Here is a 22398-nt window from a genome sequence, read left to right as displayed (position 1 = left end):
AGTGCCCCCGCCCCTCGTGCTTTCCTCTGCTTGGCACTCGGTCAGACAGTCTCTGACAGGACCAGTTACTCCGGTTGTGAGCTGCCAGCAGTGAATCAGAAATAATGTAAAGCTATCTGTTAATTTGAGGCTGTGATCATCGCTGATACAGTAGGTGGCAGGACTCCTCTATCAGTCCAGCACACACAAGGTCAGCCCCGCCTCCCTATGATAAGGTACAGGTCCCTCAGGCAGTGGGGCCCACCCTGCTGTCTGCACTGGGCCAATCACCCAACATTGCTCAAAATGGACTTCGGAGGGGCCAGGGAATAACTCATTGCTGGTATGGGTAGAGGTGGACCCCTTAGTCCTCAGGGGCCTGGTGCAATGCACCTGCTGCACTAATGGCAGTTCCGTCTCTGGGCCTATCTCTCCTGTATGCAGAAGCTGAGTGACCCTCCACCAATTATCTGAGAGAAGCTGAGGAGACCTCCTGTGTATAGCGAAGGCCCATCTCTCCTGTAAGCAAAAGCCAAATGCCCCTCCATAATCTGTCTGAGAGAAGCTGAGGAGACCTCCTGTGTATAGGGGGAAGACCTGTCTCTCCTGTAAGCAGAAGCCATGTGACCCCCCCACTACGTGTCTGAGAGAAGCTGACTGTGTATAGGGAAAGGCCCGCCTCTCCTGTAAGCAGAAGCGGAGTCACCCTCCATTATCTGTCTGAGAGAGGCTGAGGAGACCTCCTGTGAATAGGGAAAGGCCCGCCTCTCCTGTAAGCAGAAGCGGAGTCACCCTCCATTATCTGTCTGAGAGAGTCCGAGGAGACCTCCTGTGTATAGGAAAAGGCCTGCCTCTCCTGTAAGCAGAAGCTGGGTGACCCTCCATTATCTGTCTGAGAGAGGCTGAGGAGACCTCCTGTGTATAGGGAAAGGCTCGCCTCTCCTGTAAGCAGAAGCTGGGTGACCGTCCATATCGATCTGAGAGAGGCTGAGGAGACTTCCTGTGTATGGGGAAAGGCCCGTCTCTCCAGTAAGCAGAAGCTGGGTGACCCTCCATTATCTGTCTGAGAGAGGCTGAGGAGACCTCCTGTGTATAGGGAAAGGCTCGCCTCTCCTGTAAGCAGAAGCTGGGTGACCGTCCATATCGATCTGAGAGAGGCTGAGGAGACTTCCTGTGTATGGGGAAAGGCCCGTCTCTCCTGTAAGCAGAAGCTGGGTGACCCTCCATTATCTGTCTGAGAGAGGCTGAGGAGACCTCCTGTGTATAGGGAAAGGCCCGCCTCTCCTGTAAGCAGAAGCTGGGTGACCCTCCATTATCTGTCTGAGAGAGGCTGAGGAGACCTCCTGTGTATAGGGAAAGGCTCGCATCTCCTGTAAGCAGAAGCTGGGTGACCCTCCATTATCTATCTGAGAGAGGCTGAGGAGACCTCCTGTGTATAGGGAAAGGGTCGCCTCTCCTGTAAGCAGAAGCTGGGTGACCCTCCATTATCTGTCTGAGAGAGGCTGAGGAGACCTCCTGTGTATAGGGAAAGGCTCATCTCTCCTGTAAGCAGAAGCTGGGTGACCCTCCATTATCTGTCTGAGAGGGGTTGAGGAGACCTCCTGTGTATAGGGAAAGGCCCGCCTCTCCTGTAAGCAGAAGCTGGGTGACCGTCCATTATCTATCTGAGAGAGGCTGAGGAGACTTCCTGTGTATGGGGAAAGGCCAGTCTCTCCAGTAAGCAGAAGCTGGGTGACCCTCCACTATCTGTGGATGATGAGCATTGTCAGGCATGACCTACAGTATGTAGAAAAGAAGAAGTGGAGAGGGTATAATCTGTTAGTCATTACCCAACACTCCGGCTCCGTGCGGCCCACCATCCGTCACAGATATCTGAGGCAGCACCTGTCAGAGAAACAAAAAGGAGTTTGGTCTAAACATTTCTGGCCTTTTCCCAGCTTTGTCATTTATACTTTTTGTCCTGGAAGATGTTATTATAGTACACCGTTCAATAATGAGCACGATGCATGTTATTTATAAATGACTCTCTCATTCCATGCAATAAGCATGACGCTTGTTATTTATAAATGTATTTTAGGAGATTCTTTAGATACGTAAAAAGCCAAAAGAAGACACCAGAAAAAGACAGCATCACCAATAGCTACAGGGGATCTGTGTGTATAGTAACATTCAGACTCACCTGCAGCATTACCACTGGATGTTAGAGAGGCCCTGGGCTGAGGTAACATGGAGCATCTTCAATTAATCTGAGAGTTGTTTGAGCAAATTTGGGAGCCACAGTATTCTCTAAAACTGACTTTATAGGATTCAGGGATTTGATCAGGATCAAAGAGGTAACACTGGTCACTGTGACTACTTAGTGATGCCTTTCAGCCTATGTAATGTCCCAGCTATATTTCAAGATTTTAAGAATGTGACTTTTAGATAATGGCCCTCATTCAGAGTTGTTCGCTCGCTGACGTTTTTCGCAGCGCAGCGATCAAGTGAAAAAGCGTCAATTCTGCGCATGCGCATGGTACGCAGCGCGCATGCGCTAAGTACTTTCACACAAAACTTGGTAGTTTTACCCAAGCTCGAGCGACGCTTTTCAGTCGCTCCAGTGTTCGTAGTATGATTGACAGGAAGTGGGTGTTTCTGGGCGGCACCTCTGCATTTTCAGGGAGTGTGCTGAAAAAAAAGTAGGTGTGCCAGGCAAAAACGCAGGAGTGGCTGGAGAAACGGGGGAGTGGCTGGCCGAACGCAGGGCGTGTTTGTGACGTCAAACCAGGAACTAAACAGACTGCAGTCATCGCAAGATAGGAGTAGGTCTGGAGCTACTCAGAAACGGCATGAAATTTTTAACGCGCAGTTCTGTTAATCTTTCGTTCGCACTTCTGCTAAGCTAAGATACACTCCCAGAGGGCGGCGGCCTAGCGTGTGCACTGCTGCTAAAAGCAGCTAGCGAGCGATCAACTCGGAATGAGGCCCAATATATACGGAGTGTTTTTTGTTTTTGTTTTTAAATAAAAGATGACCACATTCGGTGTGTGTACTGTATTTATATTGCCGTGTGTGAGGGGGATGTATTCATGTGACTAGCATTCAGGAAACAGACGGTCACATAACCTCCCCCTACATCCCGCCCCCTCACAATCCCGACAGTCGGCATGACAACCAACAGGGACTATTCCCACTCGTGTCCACGACACCCATAGAGTGGGAATAGAACCCGTCGTGACCGCAGGTCACCACCGAGCCCGCAAGGGGCTTGTTGCGCTTGCTCGCCCCCCGTGCCGGGATTTCGCTGCCGGGATCCCAGCATCACTATGCTGACCGCCGGTCAAGCATACCACACCCGTGTGAGGAATAATTATGTGGTTTTACTGCTCTCCACCAACTTAGTGAGGGCTAATAACGAGTCCTATAGGCCCCGCACACACGTGTATGACTCAGGTCAGGAGTGCACATACATCCAAGCATGCACAGGGAATACGCAAGCACAATATATCGTGACTTTCCCAGTCCCAAGATGTCAACGTTACAGAAAGTCCCACACATAGCACAGGCTCTAATACTGTACGTGGGAATAGTTCTCGGCTAGAAGAGTTCTGCAGGACAATTCCTACAGCATGAATAGAAGGACACTTAGGGGGGACATTTACTAAGCAGTGATAAGAGCGAAGAAGTGAGCCAGTGGAGAAGTTGCCCATGGCAACCAATCAGCACTGAAGTAACATCTATAATTTGCATACTATAAAATTATAGAGCTGCTGATTGGTTTATGGGGCAACTTCTCCACTGGCTCACTTCTCTACTCTTAGTAAAATGTCCCCCATAGTGGACTACAGGGAGCCGTGATTACTGCTACAGGAGCGGCTAGTGAGTGACAGGGCGCCCAGGCTTTCCCACATGCCGCAGTCCCAGCTTTATTCCTATCTGTTCCAGTCAGCAAATAAATAGTAATCGTGTATTACAATGTAGGGAAATAGCCGCTGTCCAAGTGTGAGCCCTGCAGAGATCATGTACATTTATCACACACGGTCCAGGGGATAAAGTGAGCCAGAACGGGGCGGAACTGCGTTCCGTCAGTTCCACTTGGAGACGGAACGCAGTTCCGCCTCCTCCGGCTCACATAACCCGATGTGTCCACAGCACCGCACAGGGAGATGACGGGCGCCCGCTGAGATTATGTTACCAGCGGGCGCCCGTCTCTCCTCTACACCGAAAGCTGGAGGCAGGAGCTAAGTACTGAACTCCGGCTTCCGGCACTGTCACTGTGCGGCGTGCGCTATGGAAGAGACGTCAGTCATGACGTCTCTCTCATAGTGCTGAGGAGCGGACGCCAAGAGAGGAAGACTGCAGCGGTCTGGAAGCGGGAGCGGGGCTCGGTGAGTATGGTGTGTTTTTTGTTTTCTTCCTTAGTGCAGCGGCGCATCTACTGGGGGGACATTACTACTGAGGGGGCATCTACTGGGGGCAAACTACGGGGGGACATTACTACTGGGGGGGGCATTTACAAGGGGCATTACTGGGGGCAAACTACTGAGGGGCATTACTACTGGGGGACATCTACTGAGGGACATTATTACTGGGGGCCAACTACAAGGGGGCAAGCTATAAGGGGGCTAACTACAAAGGGGCTAACTACAGGAGGGCATTACTACTGGCGGTGTAACTACAGGGGCATTACTACTTGGGGGCTAAACTACAGGGGGGCTAAACTACTGGGGACATAACTACAGGGGCCAAACTACTGGGGGCTAAACTATAAGGGAGGCATAACTACAAGGACTAAACTACAAGGGGGCAAACTACAGGGGGGCATTACTACTGGCGGCTAAACTACAAGCAGGCAAACTACTGGGGGCATTACCACCGGGAGGCTAAACTACATGGGGCAAACTACATGAGGGCATTACCACTGGGAGGCTAAACTAAAGGGGGGGGGGGTAAACTACTGGGGTCATAACTGCAGGGCATTACCACTGGGGGCATAACTACTAGGGCTAAACTACAGGGGGCTAAACGACTGAGGGCATTACTGCAGGCAACATTACTACTGGGGGCAATACTACACACGGGCATTACCATTAAGGGCATTACTACTGGGGGCCCTATTAATGAGGGCATTGTAAAAGGGGCACTTCATAAGGGGCATCACTCCTAGGGACATAAGGGGCACTACTATTGTGGGCATTGCATAAGGGGCACCACTACTATGGGGTCTATATAAGGGGCACTACCAGTACAGTGGACAGTGCATAATGAGCACTACTACTGTTGGGCATTGTATAAAAAGCGCTACTATGGTGTTCATTATGTGTATTACGGGGTGCTACTACTGTGGGCATTATTACTGTTGTGTGACCACACCCCTTTCTTTTGGAGACCACAACCCTTTTTGCGCCGCGCCGTGGGGAGGTGGGGGGGAGGGGTGAGTTCCACCACCTCTCTAGGACCACTTTAAGCACTGCACACACCAATTCATTCATACAAAGGAATAGGTCAAAACGTAATGTAAGCAAAGTGACTGACAGTGAGAGAAGCCAAATCAGACGCCCGCACCCCAGTTACTGGCAAGTGCTCCAGGATCAAAGGTCAAAATAGCCAAAAAGTCACTAAGCCACAGGATGGCTGCCAGGTCCAGGTCCATAATCCAAAGGTCACCAATATATTCCAGCAGAAGTAATGCAGGTGCAGAGGAAGGGGCAAGGAACTTGGGGGGCTGCAGAACAGCATTAACCAAAGCCAGGGTTAATTCCATTGCCTAATGACAGGCATCTATATAACTGCACAGAGACCACCTTGGACAGCTGGTAGAACTTACACTGTCCCCAGCACCCAGGGTCATCCCTATAGTGAGAAGCGGGATGTAGGGGGGATCATTTCCTGTCTGCAACAGTCTACGTTAGGGGTGTGTACCCCAGTGATAGAGCCACCAGTGATCCCGGTGATGGTATACAGTCTATGTTAGTGGTACCTACCCCAGTGATAGAGCCACCAGTGATCCCGGTGATGATATACAGTCTATGTTAGGGGTGTGTACCCCAGTGATAGAGCCATCAGTGATCCCGGTGATGGTATACAGTCTACGTTAGTGGTGCGTACCCCAGTGATAGAGCCACCAGTGATCCCGGTGATGGTATACAGTCTACGTTAGTGGTGCGTACCCCAGTGATAGAGCCACCAGTGATCCCGGTGATGATATACAGTCTACGTTAGGGGTGTGTACCCCAGTGATAGAGCCACCAGTGATCTCGGTGATGATATACAGTCTATGTTAGTGGTACCTACCCCAGTGATAGAGCCACCAGTGATCCCGGTGATGGTATACAGTCTACGTTAGTGGTGTGTACCCCAGTGATAGAGCCATCAGTGATCCCAGTGATGGTATACAGTCTACGTTAGTGGTGCGTACCCCAGGGATAGAGCCACCAGTGATCCCGGTGATGATATACAGTCTACGTTAGTGGTGCGTACCCCAGTGATAGAGCCACAAGTGATCCCGGTGATGATATACAGTCTACATTAGTGGTGTGTACCCAAGTGATAGAGCCACCAGTGATCCCGGTGATGGTATAGAGTCTACGTTAGGGGTGTGTACCCCAGTGATAGAGCCACCAGTGATCCCGGTGATGATATACAGTCTATGTTAGTGGTGCGTACCCCAGTGATAGAGCCACCAGTGATCCCGGTGATGATATACAGTCTAGGCTGAACATTGTGGGAAGACCACATACGCCCATAGCTAGGGTGCCGGTGGCGGAAGTTATCTGCTGGCATGGAAAATATCATTACAAAAGGTGGAATATAATATACTGTATAAGAGGTTTTATTCTTGTATAAGAAGCTGATTTTTACAGGAGATTGTACTATAATTTAGTGTTCTCTTTGTAAATCAAGAACATGGGCACATTTATATGGTTGCCAATATATGGCTCCTCTCCTGGACACATCTAGGGCCTGATTCAGAGCCCATCAGTGTCGGACTGGGGCATGAAGGACCCACCGGGGGAATGCAGTGATAGGGGCCCATACTTAGGGGTGTGACCAGCTTACAAAGGGGGTGTGGTCAGCCTCCATAGAGGCCTGAAATACACAATAGTTTAGTGCAGTGTAATACAAGTGCACAGTCTGGAACCTGATCCCTAGAGGAAGGAGTGGTCACTCAGGCAGTGGGGCCTACCGGTGGTTTCCCTGGTACCCCTGTGGGCCAGTCCGACCCTGGAGCCCATGTTCACGTATTTCAGTGATTATGTGTGAAAAATTCCAAAAATCACAACGGCGCACACGCTACACACAGTGTATCTTCAAACGTGCTGCTGCCACCGGGACGGACAGAATCAGAGATGGGGCAGCACAGGGACACTTGGAAAGTCCATCTTGTGGGTGTGTGATGGGCGTGTCAGGGAAAGCGGCTGCGTTCTCCTACTGAGCATGCAGAGGCCATGCTCAGTAGGAGAAACTGCCGCTGCGATAAAGCTGGTGCAAGCACGGATGAAGCAAGTGCTGGTGCGCAAGTGATGCATTGTCCAGAATAACCAGTGGTATTAGTGTGCAGAGACGCGGATAGTGGGCGTTCAGAGCTTGCACACTTAGGCGCACGCTTGTACACTAGGAGGAGGCAGAGACCAGCATTAGCATATTATCGCTCTTGCAACTTCGCCAACAAACGCAAGAGCAGACGCAGCAGCCTTCCCCTCTGAATCAGGCCCTTGGGTTCTACTTATTCCCTGGATGTCTTGGCCTAAGCCACTCAGGAACCTCCTTGGTGGTCATGAGATGGAAGAGGACAAAGGGGGCCAGGTTTTGTTATGAATGTTCCAAAGCCATTCTTCCCAGACATATGTCAAGTGACTGTGGTTACCATGGCGATCACATGACACTTTGCAAACTGTTAACCATCATTAGCAGCTTGAATCAAACCCTAAGGAAAAAATGGATGACTCCACAGTTTTTCTTATAAGTAACCAGAGGAATTTCGGCTGACACACCCCTCATTTTAAACAGCATCAGCATTAATGTTATAGTAGAATGAGCATTTTGTCTTTATTTTACACAGATGATATATTTGGGAGGTTGGAGCCATGATCTCTATGGCAGAGGGTAGGGGGCACAACTATCCTAGGGAGGGGAAACGGGCAAATCCTGACTGTCCCACCTGTGTTCCTGTGAGGAGATATATAAGCCAGACAGGGGAGCTGTGTACTGTATATATTTCCCGCCCGACTAGAGGAATACCCAATGCCCTCAGTTTAAGGCAGGTGACACAATGACACAATGTAAACACACAGACAGCATGAGATTTTGTACATACTCCTCTCAGTGAATCCCATTATCCACTGCTGCTGTTTTCCTGTGGAAACATTCACAGTAAGTAAAAGTCAGGGTCGCACCTTGTGGTAGACAGACGCGGGGGAGGTCACCAGGGTTGGGCAGAAAGAGGTGACGCCATGAGACAGGATGTTACCAGCGACCAGAGAAAGCCCAGCTCTCACATCATCTGTTTCCTGGGAAAAGTCCACACCAAACCCTCCTGATGTAACAAGAAAGGACGGAAGAGGTCACATTAATCTGTGGGTGATGGCATGTGCCAGGTATACACAGTCAGAACCATGGGCAGACCAGCCACTGACGGGGAGAATGTCCAGCACCTGTTTTCCTCAGCTAAAATAATCTAAACTCAAGAAAACAAGAGCATAACATTATCACACTGGTGATACGGCCCAGGCTGGACATAAGCAGCCACTAGACATGACTCTCTTACCATTGATCTGGGTGTCAATGAATCCAGGTGCAATGATCCTCCCCCGACAGTCCACCTGGGCATCAGCTACCCCTTTCTCGTCAAAGAACAGCTTCTCGGGGTCAAGAATCTTCCCCTGCCGCACCCACAGATCCTCCCTATAGGAGCGAGGGACAGAGACCTTACTGACACACCTGAGCTTTACTGCTTCATTCTTCTGAGTGTTAAGGCCCCCATACATTACGGCTACTTGTCTGAGGCACAAGTCGTTTACGATTTACCTTGAACTCCCCCCGGCAGTTCCCCGGGAGTGCTTCCATCTGATTTGGTACTTGATGTGCCATTTTTCCCATGCGATTTATTGCATGAGATATATATCGCATGCTGCTGCTGCCGCTGTGTGTGTGGGTGGGTGGGTCCAGAGAAAAGCCACTCAAGTGAAGACATGCGAGAATTTGTAGGTATATCGCAGGTGCTAAAAAACTAGCCGCGATGTGCACCTGATGGCTGCGATTCCGATTTATCCTATGTACAGCATGTCCGACCACCAAATCAGCCCCGATGACACGCCACCGCACATCGGATGTCAAAAACATCCAATTTAGCCACTTTTCACCTGATTTCGCGGCCCGATTCGTCAGAACCGGGTGAAAATTGCCCATATCGGACAAGTGTATTGAGGCCTTTGGTTCAACCTGGAAAACAGCTGCCTCCATTGTGTGTGGGTGAGGGGTGATACATAGTGTAAGTGTCCTTTATAGAAGATAATTCTCTACTGCACATACATAGCCATTATACACCCTGACATGATGTATGAATCACTTAGTTTCCGAGGGTAAAAATGATACTCATATAAATGTTATTTTCCCCCATATATGGGCACCTTTCCCCAACATTCTCCAATTTATTACGTCCCATCATAGAAAGCCAACTGTAACCTGTGTATTCCTAGTACTGTGGTACAAAGGACGAGACTTACTCTATCCTGACGTTGGGTGTGGTTCATCAAATCGACAGTGTCTAGGTCGACAATGTTTAGGTCGACCACTATAGGTCGACAGTCACTAGGTCGACATGGATGGAATGTCGACAGGGTTTCTAGGTCGACATGTGCTAGGTCGACAGGTCTAAAGGTCGACATGAGGATTTTTTTAATTTTTTTTGTGTCGTTTTCTTCGTAGAGTGACCGGGATCCCAAATTAGTGCACCGCGTCCCCTCGCATGGCTCGTGTGCTTCGGGCATGGTGCCTTCGCTTCGCTCGGCACACTTTACCGTTCCAATCGTAGTCCACGTGAATCGTTAAGTATGAAAAAATTCAAAAAAAAAAGAAAAAAAAATAAGAATTTACTTACCGATAATTCTATTTCTCGGAGTCCGTAGTGGATGCTGGGGTCCCTGAAAGGACCATGGGGAATAGCGGCTCCGCAGGAGACAGGGCACAAAAAGTAAAGCTTTACGATCAGGTGGTGTGTACTGGCTCCTCCCCCTATGACCCTCCTCCAAGCCTCAGTTAGGTACTGTGCCCCGACGAGCGTACACAATAAGGAAGGATCTTGAATCCCGGGTAAGACTCATACCAGCCACACCAATCACACCGTACAACCTGTGATCTAAACCCAGTTAACAGTATGATAACAGCGGAGCCTCTGAAAAGATGGCTCACAACAATATTAACCCGATTTTTGTAACTATGTACAAGTAATGCAGATAATCCGCACTTGGGATGGGCGCCCAGCATCCACTACGGACTCCGAGAAATAGAATTATTGGTAAGTAAATTCTTATTTTCTCTATCGTCCTAGTGGATGCTGGGGTTCCTGAAAGGACCATGGGGATTATACCAAAGCTCCCAAACGGGCGGGAGAGTGCGGATGACTCTGCAGCACCGAATGAGAGAACTCCAGGTCCTCCTTAGCCAGGGTATCAAATTTGTAGAATTTTACAAACGTGTTCTCCCCCGACCACGTAGCCGCTCGGCAGAGTTGTAATGCCGAGACCCCTCGGGCAGCCGCCCAAGAAGAACCCACCTTCCTTGTGGAGTGGGCTTTTACCGATTTTGGCTGTGGCAGGCCTGCCACAGAATGTGCAAGCTGAATCGTACTACAAATCCAGCGAGCAATAGTCTGCTTAGACGCAGGAGCGCCCAACTTGTTGGGAGCATATAGTATAAACAGCGAGTCAGATTTCCTGACTCCAGCTGTCCTTGAAATGTATATTTTTAAAGCTCTGACAACGTCCAACAACTTGGAGTCCTCCAAGTCGCTTGTAGCCGCAGGCACTACAATAGGTTGGTTCAGATGAAATGCTGACACCACCTTAGGGAGAAAATGCGGACGAGTCCGCAGTTCTGCCCTGTCCGAATGGAAAATCAGATATGGGCTTTTGTAAGATAAAGCTGCCAGTTCTGACACTCTCCTGGCCGAAGCCAGGGCTAGTAGCATGGTCACTTTCCATGTGAGATATTTCAAATCCACAGTTTTTAGTGGTTCAAACCAATGAGATTTGAGAAAGTCCAAAACAACATTGAGATCCCACGGTGCCACTGGAGGCACCACAGGGGGCTGTATATGCAGCACTCCCTTAACAAAAGTCTGGACTTCAGGAACTGAAGCCAATTCTTTTTGGAAGAAAATCGACAGGGCCGAAATTTGAACCTTAATAGATCCCAATTTGAGACCCATAGACAATCCTGATTGCAGGAAATGTAGGAATCGACCCAGTTGAAATTCCTCCGTCGGAGCACTCCGATCCTCGCACCACGCAACATATTTTCGCCAAATGCGGTGATAATGTTGCGCGGTTACTTCCTTCCTTGCTTTAATCAAAGTAGGAATGACTTCTTCCGGCATGCCTTTTTCCTTTAGGATCCGGCGTTCAACCGCCATGCCGTCAAACGCAGCCGCGGTAAGTCTTGAAACAGACAGGGACCCTGCTGAAGCAAGTCCCTTCTCAGAGGTAGAGGCCACGGATCTTCCGTGATCATCTCTTGAAGTTCCGGGTACCAAGTCCTTCTTGGCCAATCCGGAACCACTAGTATCGTTCTTACGCCTCTTTGCCGTATAATTCTCAATACTTTTGGTATGAGAGGCAGAGGAGGAAACACATACACCGACTGGTACACCCAAGGCGTTACCAGCGCGTCCACAGCTATTGCCTGCGGATCTCTTGACCTGGCGCAATACCTGTCCAGTTTTTTGTTGAGGCGAGACGCCATCATGTCCACCATTGGTCTTTCCCAACGGGTTACCAGCATGTGGAAAACTTCTGGATGAAGTCCCCACTCTCCCGGGTGAAGGTCGTGTCTGCTGAGGAAGTCTGCTTCCCAGTTGTCCACTCCCGGGATGAACACTGCTGACAGTGCTATCACATGATTCTCTGCCCAGCGAAGAATCCTTGCAGCTTCTGCCATTGCACTCCTGCTTCTTGTGCCGCCCTGTCTGTTCACATGGGCGACTGCCGTGATGTTGTCCGACTGGATCAACACCGGTTTTCCTTGAAGAAGAGGTTCTGCCTGGCTTAGAGCATTGTAGATTGCTCTTAGTTCCAGAATGTTTATGTGAAGAGACGTTTCCAGGCTCGACCACACGCCCTGGAAGTTTCTTCCTTGTGTGACTGCTCCCCAGCCTCTCAGGCTGGCGTCCGTGGTCACCAGGATCCAATCCTGTATGCCGAATCTGCGGCCCTCCAATAGATGAGCACTCTGCAACCACCACAGAAGAGATACCCTTGTCCTTGGAGACAGGGTTATCCGCTGGTGCATCTGAAGATGCGACCCTGACCATTTGTCCAACAGATCCCTCTGGAAAATTCTTGCGTGGAATCTGCCGAATGGAATTGCTTCGTAAGAAGCCACCATTTTTCCCAGGACTCTTGTGCATTGATGTACAGACACCTTTCCTGGTTTTAGGAGGTTCCTGACAAGCTCGGATAACTCCTTGGCTTTTTCCTCCGGGAGAAAAACCTTTTTCTGAACCGTGTCCAGAATCATCCCTAGGAACAGCAGACGTGTTGTCGGAATTAACTGGGATTTTGGAATATTCAGAATCCACCCGTGCTGTTTTAGCACTTCTTGAGACAGTGCTAATCCCATCTCTAGCTGTTCTCTGGACCTTGCCCTTATTAGGAGATCGTCCAAGTATGGGATAATTAATACGCCTTTTCTTCGAAGAAGAATCATCATCTCGGCCATTACCTTGGTAAAGACCCGAGGTGCCGTGGACAATCCGAACGGCAGCGTCTGAAACTGATAGTGACAGTTCTGTACGACGAACCTGAGGTACCCCTGGTGTGAGGGGTAAATTGGAACGTGGAGATACGCATCCTTGATGTCCAAGGATACCATAAAGTCCCCTTCTTCCAGGTTCGCTATCACTGCTCTGAGTGACTCCATCTTGAACTTGAACTTCTTTATGTACAGGTTCAAGGATTTCAGATTTAGAATAGGTCTTACCGAGCCATCCGGCTTCGGTACCACAAATAGAGTGGAATAATACCCCTTTCCTTGTTGTAAAAGGGGTACCTTGACCATCACCTGCTGAGAGTACAGCTTGTGAATGGCTTCCAAGACCGTCACCCTGTCGGAGGGGGACGTTGGTAAAGCAGACTTCAGGAAACGGCGAGGTGGATCCGTCTCTAGTTCCAACCTGTACCCCTGAGATATTATCAGCAGGATCCAGGGATCTACCTGCGAGTGAGCCCACTGCGTGCTGAAATTCTTGAGACGACCCCCCACCGCCCCCGAGTCCGCTTGAGAAGCCCCAGCGTCATGCTGAGGCTTTTGTAGAAGCGGGGGAGGGCTTCTGTTCCTGGGAAGGAGCTGCCTGTTGCTGTCTCTTCCCCCTTCCTCTGCCTCGTGGCAGATATGAATATCCCTTTGCTCTCTTGTTTTTAAAGGAACGAAAGGGCTGCGGTTGAAAAGTCGGTGTCTTTTTCTGTTGGGGAGTGACTTGAGGTAAAAAGGTGGATTTCCCGGCTGTAGCCGTGGCCACCAAATCCGATAGACCGACACCAAATAACTCCTCCCCTTTATACGGCAAAACTTCCATATGCCGTTTTGAGTCCGCATCGCCTGACCACTGTCGCGTCCATAAACTTCTTCTGGCCGAAATGGACATAGCACTTACCCGTGATGCCAGTGTGCAGATATCCCTCTGTGCATCACGCATATAAAGAAATGCATCCTTTATTTGCTCTAAAGACAGTAAAACATTGTCCCTATCCAGGGTATCAATATTTTCAATCAGGGACTCTGACCAAGCTACCCCAGCACTGCACATCCAGGCTGTCGCTATAGCTGGTCGTAGTATAACACCTGTATGTGTGTATATACTTTTTTGGATATTTTCCATCCTCCTATCTGCTGGATCTTTAAGTGCGGCCGTCTCAGGAGAGGGTAACGCCACTTGTTTTGATAAGCGTGTGAGCGCCTTGTCCACCCTAGGAGGTGTTTCCCAGCGCGCCCTAACCTCTGGCGGGAAAGGGTATAAAGCCAATAACTTCTTTGAAATTAGCATTTTTTTATCGGGGGCAACCCACGCTTCATCACACACCTCATTTAATTCATCTGATTCAGGAAAAAATAAGAATTTACTTACCGATAATTCTATTTCTCGGAGTCCGTAGTGGATGCTGGGGTTCCTGAAAGGACCATGGGGAATAGCGGCTCCGCAGGAGACAGGGCACAAAAAGTAAAGCTTTAGGATCAGGTGGTGTGCACTGGCTCCTCCCCCTATGACCCTCCTCCAAGCCTCAGTTAGGATACTGTGCCCGGACGAGCGTACACAATAAGGAAGGATTTATGAATCCCGGGTAAGACTCATACCAGCCACACCAATCACACTGTACAACCTGTGATCTGAACCCAGTTAACAGTATGATAACAGCGGAGCCTCTGAAAAGATGTCTCACAACAATAATAACCCGATTTTTGTAACTATGTACAAGTAATGCAGATAATCCGCACTTGGGATGGGCGCCCAGCATCCACTACGGACTCCGAGAAATAGAATTATCGGTAAGTAAATTCTTATTTTCTCTATCGTCCTAGTGGATGCAGGGGTTCCTGAAAGGACCATGGGGATTATACCAAAGCTCCCAAACGGGCGGGAGAGTGCGGATGACTCTGCAGCACCGAATGAGAGAACTCCAGGTCCTCCTTAGCCAGGGTATCAAATTTGTAGGATTTTACAAACGTGTTTGCCCCTGACTAAATAGCCGCTCGGCAAAGTTGTAAAGCCGAGACCCCTCGGGCAGCCGCCCAAGATGAGCCCACCTTCCTTGTGGAATGGGCATTTACATATTTTGGCTGTGGCAGGCCTGCCACAGAATGTGCAAGCTGAATTGTATTACACATCCAACTAGCAAAAGTCTGCTTAAAAGCAAGAGCACCCAGTTTGTTGGGTGCATACAGGATAACAGCAAGTCAGTTTTCCTGACTCCAGCCGTCCTGGAACCTATATTTTCAGGGCCCTGACCACATCTAGCAACTTGGAGTCCTCCAAGTCCCTAGTAGGCGCAAGACACCACAATAAGCTGGTTCAGGTGAAACACTGACACCACCTTAGGGAGAGAACTGGGGACGAGTCCGCAGCTCTGCCCTGTCCGAATGGACAAACAGATATGGGCTTTTTTGAGAAAAAAACCACCAATTTGACACTCGCCTGGTCCAGGCCAGGTCCAAGAGCATGTTCACTTTTCATGTGAGATGCTTCAAATCCACAGATTTGACTGGTTTTAAACCAATGTGTTTTGAGGAATCCCAGAACTACGTTGAGATCCCACAGTGCCACTGGAGGCACAAAAGGGGGTTGTATATGCAATACTCCCTTGACAAACTTCTGGACTTCAGGAACTGAAGCCAATTCTTTCTGGAAGAAAAATCGACAGGGCCGAAATTTGAACCTTAATGGACCCCAATTTGAGGCCCATAGACACTCCTGTTTGCAGGAAATGCAGGAATCGACCGAGTTGAAATTTCTTCGTGGGGCCTTCCTGGCCTCACACCACGCAACATATTTTCGCCACATGTGGTGATAATGTTGTGCGGTCACCTCCTTTCTGGCTTTGACCAGGGTAGGAATGACCTCTTCCTGAATGCCTTTTCCCTTAGGATCCGGCGTTCCACCGCCATGCCGTCAAACGCAGCTGCGGTAAGTCTTGGAACAGACATGGTACTTGCTGAAACAAGTCCCTTCTTAGCGGCAGAGGCCATAAGTCCTCTGTGAGCATCTCTTGAAGTTCCGGGTACCAAGTCCTTCTTGGTCAATCCGGAGCCATGAGTATAGTTCTTACTCCTCTACGTCTTATAATTCTCAGTACCTTAGGTATGAAAAGCAGAGGATGGAACACATACACCGACTGGTACACCCACGGTGTTACCAGAACGTCCACAGCTATTGCCTGAGGGTCTCTTAACCTGGCGCAATACCTGTCCCGTTTTTTGTTCAGACGGGACGCCATCATGTCCACCTTTGGTAATTCCCAACGGTTTACAATTGTGTGGAAAACTTCCCCATGAAGTTCCCACTCTGCCGGGTGGAGGTCGTGCCTACTGAGGAAGTCTGCTTCCCAGTTTCCATTCCCGGAATGAAACACTGCTGACAGTGCTATCACATGATTTTCCGCCCAGCGAAAAGTCCTTGCAGTTTTTGCCACTGCCCTCCTGCTTCTTGTGCCGCCCTGTCTATTTACGTGGGCGACTGCCGTGATGTTTTATCCCACTGGATCAATACCGGCTGACCTTGAAGCAGAGGTCTTGCTAAGCTTAGAGCATTATAAATTTACCCTTAGCTATATTTATGTGGAGAAAAGTCTCCAGACTTGATCACACTCCCTGGAAATTTTTTCCTTGTGTGACTGCTCCCCAGCCTCTCGGGCTGGCCTCCGTGGTCACCAACATCCAAAACTGAATGCCGAATCTGCGGCCCTCTAGAAGATGAGCACTCTGTAACCACCACAGGAGAGACACCCTTGTCCTTGGATATAGGGTTATCCGCTGATGCATCTGAAGATGCGATCCGGACCATTTGTCCAGCAGATCCCACTGAAAAGTTCTTGCATGAAATCTGCCGACTGGAATTGCTTCGAAGGAAGTCACCATTTTTTTTACCATGGCCCTTGTGCAATGATGCACTGATTTTAGGAGGTTCCTGACTAGCTCGGATAACTCCCTGGCTTTCTCTTCCGGGAGAAACACCTTTTTCTGGACTGTGTCCAGAATCATCCCTAAGCACAGGAGACTTGTTGTCGGGATCAGCGGCGATTTTGGAATATTTAGAATCCACCCCTGCTGTTGTAACAGTATCCGAGATAGTGCTACTCCGACCTCCAACTGTTCCCTGGACTTTGCCCTTATCAGGAGATCGTCCAAGTAAGGGATAATTAAGACGCCTTTTCTTCGAAGAAGAACCATCATTTCGGCCATTACCTTGGTAAAGACCCGGGGTGCCGTGGACAATCCAAACGGCAGCGTCTGAAACTGATAGTGACAGTTCTGTACCACGAACCTGAGGTACCCTTAGTGATAAGGGCAAATTTGGGACATGGAGGTAAGCATCCCTGATGTCTCGGGACACCAGATAGTCCCCTTCTTCCCGGTTCGTTATCACTGCTCTGAGTGACTCCATCTTGATTTGAACCTTTGTAAGTGTTCAAATTTTTTTAGATTTAGAATAGGTCTCACCTAGCCTTCTGGCTTCAGTACCACAATATAGTGTGGAATAATACCCCTTTTCTTGTTGTAGGAGGGGTAATTTAATTATCACCTGCTGGGAATACAGCTCGTGAATTGTTTCCCATACTGCCTCCTTGTCGGAGGGAGACCTTGGTAAAGCAGACTTCAGGAGCCTGTGCAGGGGAAACGTCTCGACATTCCAATCTGTACCCCTGGGATACTACTTGTAGGATCCAGGGGTCCTGTACGGTCTCAGCGTCATGCTGAGAGCTTGTCAGAAGCGGTGGAACGCTTCTGTTCCTGGGAATGGCCTGCCTGCTGCAGTCTTCTTCCCTTTCCTCTATCCCTGGGCAGATATGACTCTTATAGGGACGAAAGGACTGAAGCTGAAAAGACGGTGTCTTTTTCTGCAGAGATGTGACTTAGGGTAAAAACGGTGGATTTTCCAGCAGTTGCCGTGGCCACCAGGTCCGATGGACCGACCCCAAATAACTCCTCTTCCTTTATACGGCAATACACCTTTGTGCCGTTTGGAATCTGCATCACCTGACCACTGTCGTGTCCATAAACATCTTCTGGCAGATATGGACATCGCACTTACTCTTGATGCCAGAGTGCAAATATCCCTCTGTGCATCTCGCATATATAGAAATGCATCCTTTAAATGCTCTATAGTCAATAAAATACTGTCCCTGTCAAGGGTATCAATATTTTTAGTCAGGGAATCCGACCAAGCCACCCCAGCTCTGCACATCCAGGCTGAGGCGATCGCTGGTCGCAGTATAACACCAGTATGTGTGTATATACTTTTTATGATATTTTTCCAGCCTCCTGTCAGCTGGCTCCTTGAGGACGGCCCTATCTATAGACGGTACCGCCACTTGTTCTGATAAGCGTGTGAGTGCCTTATCCACCCTAAGGGGTGTTTCCCAACGCGCCCTAACTTCTGGCGGGAAAGGGTATACCGCCCATATTTTCTATCGGGGGGAACCCACGCATCATCACACACTTCATTTAATTTATCTGATTCAGGAAAAACTACGGTAGTTTTTTCACATCCCACATAATACCCTCTTTTGTGGTACTTGTAGTATCAGAAATATGTAACACCTCCTTCATTGCCCTTAACGTGTGGCCCTAATAAGGAATACGTTTGTTTATTCACCGTCGACACTGGATTCAGTGTCCCTGTCTGTGTCTGTGTCGACCGACTAAAGTAAACGGGCGTTTTAAAACCCCTGACGGTGTTTTTGAGACGTCTGGACCGGTACTAATTGTTTGTCGGCCGTCTCATGTCGTCAACCGACCTTGGCGCGTGTTGACATTATCACGTAATTCCCTAAATAAGCCATCCATTCCGGTGTCTACTCCCTAGAGAGTGACATCACCATTACAGGCAATTGCTCCGCCTCCTCACCAACATCGTCCTCATACATGTCGACACACACGTACCGACACACAGCACACACACAGGGAATGCTCTGATAGAGGACAGGACCTACTAGCCCTTTGGAGAGACAGAGGGAGAGTTTGCCAGCACACACCAAAAACGCTATAATTATATAGGGACAACCTTATATAAGTGTTTTCCCTTATAGCATCTTTTTTATATATTTCTAACGCCAAATTAGTGCCCCCCCTCTCTGTTTTAACCCTGTTTCTGTAGTGCAGTGCAGGGGAGAGCCTGGGAGCCTTCCCTCCAGCCTTTCTGTGAGGGAAAATGGCGCTGTGTGCTGAGGAGATAGGCCCCGCCCCTTTTTCGGCGGCCTCGTCTCCCGCTCTTAACGGATTCTGGCAGGGGTTAAATATCTCCATATAGCCCCCGGAGGCTATATGTGAGGTATTTTTAGCCAAAAATAGGTTTTCATTGCCTCCCAGGGCGCCCCCCTCCCAGCGCCCTGCACCCTCAGTGACTGCCGTGTGAAGTGTGCTGAGAGGAAATGGCGCACAGCTGCAGTGCTGTGCGCTACCTTAAGAAGACTGAGGAGTCTTCATGCCGCCGATTCTGGACCTTCTTCTTGTTTCAGCATCTGCAAGGGGGCCGGCGGCGAGGCTCCGGTGACCATCCAGGCTGTACCTGTGATCGTCCCTCTGGAGCTAATGTCCAGTAGCCAAAGAAGCCAATCCATCCTGCACGCAGGTGAGTTCACTTCTTCTCCCCTAAGTCCCTCGTTGCAGTGATCCTGTTGCCAGCAGGACTCACTGTAAAATAAAAAACCTAAGCTAAACTTTTCTAAGCAGCTCTTTAGGAGAGCCACCTAGATTGCACCCTTCTCGGCCGGGCACAAAAATCTAACTGAGGCTTGGAGGAGGGTCATAGGGGGAGGAGCCAGTGCACACCACCTGATCCTAAAGCTTTACTTTTTGTGCCCTGTCTCCTGCGGAGCCGCTATTCCCCATGGTCCTTTCAGGAACCCCAGCATCCACTAGGACGATAGAGAAACTATAGGTAGTTTTTTCACACCCCACATGATACCCTGTTTTGTGGTACCTGTAGTATCAGCAATATGGAACGCCTCCTTCATTGCCAAAATCATATAACGTGTGGCCCTACTGGAAAATACGGTTGATTCGTCACCGTCGCCACTGGAATCAGTGCCTGTGTCTGGGTCTGTGTCGACCGACTGAGGCAAAGGGCGTTTTACAGCCCCTGACGGTGTTTGAGGCGCCTGGACAGGCACTAATTGATTGTCCGGCCGTCTCATGTCGTCAAACGACTGCTTTAGCGTGTTGACACTATCCCGTAATTCCATAAATAAAGGCATCCATTCTGGTGTCGACCCCCTAGGAGGTGACATCCCCATATTTGGCAATTGCTCCGCCTCCACACCAATATCGTCCTCATACATGTCGACACACACGTACCGACACACAGCAGACACACAGGGAATGCTCTTAACGAAGACAGGACCCCACTAGCCCTTTGGGGAGACAGAGGGAGAGTTTGCCAGCACACACCAAAAGCGCTATATATGACAGGGATAGCCTTATAATAAGTGCTCCCTGTATAGCTGCTTTAATAATATAGTTTTGCCACAATTTTGCCCCCCCTCTCTTGTTTTACCCTGTTTCTGTAGTGCAGTGCAGGGGAGAGCCTGGGAGCCTTCCTGACCAGCGGAGCTGTGTGAGGAAAATGGCGCTGTGTGCTGAGGAGATAGGTCCCGCCCCTTTTTCGGCGGGCTCGTCTCCCGCTCTTTAGTGGATTCTGGCAGGGGTTAAATATCTCCATATAGCCCCCGGAGGCTATATGTGAGGTATTTTTAGCCAAAAAAGGTTTTCATTTGCCTCCCAGGGCGCCCCCCTCCCAGCGCCCTGCACCCTCAGTGACTGCTGCGTGAAGTGTGCTGAGAGGAAAATGGCGCACAGCTGCAGTGCTGTGCGCTACCTTAAGAAGACTGAGGAGTCTTCTGCCGCCGATTCTGGACCTCTTCTCGTTTCAGCATCTGCAAGGGGGCCGGCGGCGAGGCTCCGGTGACCATCCAGGCTGTACCTGTGATCGTCCCTCTGGAGCTAATGTCCAGTAGCCAAGAAGCCAATCCATCCTGCACGCAGGTGAGTTCACTTCTTCTCCCCTAAGTCCCTCGTTGCAGTGATCCTGTTGCCAGCAGGACTCACTGTAAAATAAAAAACCTAAGCTAAACTTTTCTAAGCAGCTCTTTAGGAGAGCCACCTAGATTGCACCCTTCTCGGCCGGGCACAAAAATCTAACTGAGGCTTGGAGGAGGGTCATAGGGGGAGGAGCCAGTACACACCACCTGATCGTAAAGCTTTACTTTTTGTGCCCTGTCTCCTGCGGAGCCGCTATTCCCCATGGTCCTTTCAGGAACCCCAGCATCCACTAGGACGATAGAGAAAATGTGAAAAACTCATGTCGACCTTTAGACCTATCACATGTCGACCTAGAAACCCTGTCGACCTTCCATCCATGTCGACCTAGTGACTGTCGACCTAGACACTGTCGATCTTCAGACCGGATCCCCCTGACGTTACCACTACGGTACCAGAACAGGGGCAGTTACAGAGCAGCAGAGATGCAGCTTGGACACCATCTCTGCCCCCCTGTCAGTAAGTACTTCAGGTAAGTACTGCATGTACACGTGTGTATGGGGAACACATAGCAGGACTGGATACTGGGCAATGAGAGTACTCCTAGCTGAATACAGAGTAGCCACAGGTCTGCGCCGCATGTAAACACACAGATCAGACTACACGGTGCAGCTGGAGTTATCTGGATACAGGATGGTCAGACAGGGACAGGTTACATGCACATTATATATCCTGGGCCACAGTCCTGCAAATATTCCCACAGATCAATTACACAGACTGCAGAAAGCACACTCACCACTGCAGCTTATGGTCCCTGAGGATCCTGCAGTTCCTGAACTGGGTGATGGGGGCATCAGACACTGACTTGTTGGAAGGCATCGCCTAATACTGGGCCAGTAGCCAGGTCTGTAGCCTTCAGCTGTCCATCACACCCGCTCCATACTCCTCACTCAGTGCTCCACTTTTCTATATACAGTAACTATGCACAGCAGTCACATGAGCTCAGGTCAGGTGACAGGACATGCCTTGCTTCTGGTCACATGACATGGAGGACTGAGTCAACCATTTTTAAAAGGACAGTCACTGCAGCCATCTTGAGAAGGTCACTGCAGGATTTCTTTTTTTCCCCATTTTTTTTTAAATAAACGTTTAATAAGGTAATTTAATGCTGTTCCTGTATCTATAGTCTTACTGCATACAGGATCATGCATTTCTCTGATTCAGTCGTTATATACATAATATTATCCCTTTTTTTAAATCTGTGTAAATCATAGGTGTCCCGAATTAAAGTCATATCATGGATAGCCTTAATATACAGCAGCCTTATTTATACAACTGACTACATTGATGCAATGGAGGGTGATTAGAAAATGTGTTCCAGCTGCCTGCTTTACAATGTTGCACAGCAGAATGATCAAAAATGTAGATCAGGAGACTAGTCTGCAAAAATAGAATGAGGAATTCTAGTAACGTGTA

The 22398-nt window shown here is 49.4% G+C and overlaps 1 protein-coding gene across 2 annotated transcripts in view; it reads right to left on the bottom strand.

Annotated features, from left to right (window-relative positions):
• Window positions 1-21967, bottom strand: part of LOC134945567 (N-acetylglucosamine-6-phosphate deacetylase-like) — a 36587-nt gene extending 14620 nt beyond the window's left edge. For both annotated transcript variants that reach the window (XM_063934933.1, XM_063934934.1), the window contains exons 1-4: window positions 21719-21967; window positions 8726-8862; window positions 8355-8494; window positions 1809-1863 (exon numbers count right to left, since the gene is read on the bottom strand). In XM_063934933.1, coding sequence (XP_063791003.1) covers window positions 1809-1863; window positions 8355-8494; window positions 8726-8862; window positions 21719-21801 — 415 coding nt within the window. In that variant the 5' untranslated portion in view covers window positions 21802-21967. The remainder of the gene's footprint in view (window positions 1-1808; window positions 1864-8354; window positions 8495-8725; window positions 8863-21718) is intronic.
• Between the last annotated feature and the right edge of the window lie 431 nt (window positions 21968-22398).

Source organism: Pseudophryne corroboree, chromosome 7, assembly GCF_028390025.1.
Source record: "Pseudophryne corroboree isolate aPseCor3 chromosome 7, aPseCor3.hap2, whole genome shotgun sequence".
Lineage (NCBI taxonomy): Eukaryota > Metazoa > Chordata > Amphibia > Anura > Myobatrachidae > Pseudophryne > Pseudophryne corroboree.
This window is presented reverse-complemented; position numbering and strand designations above follow the sequence as displayed.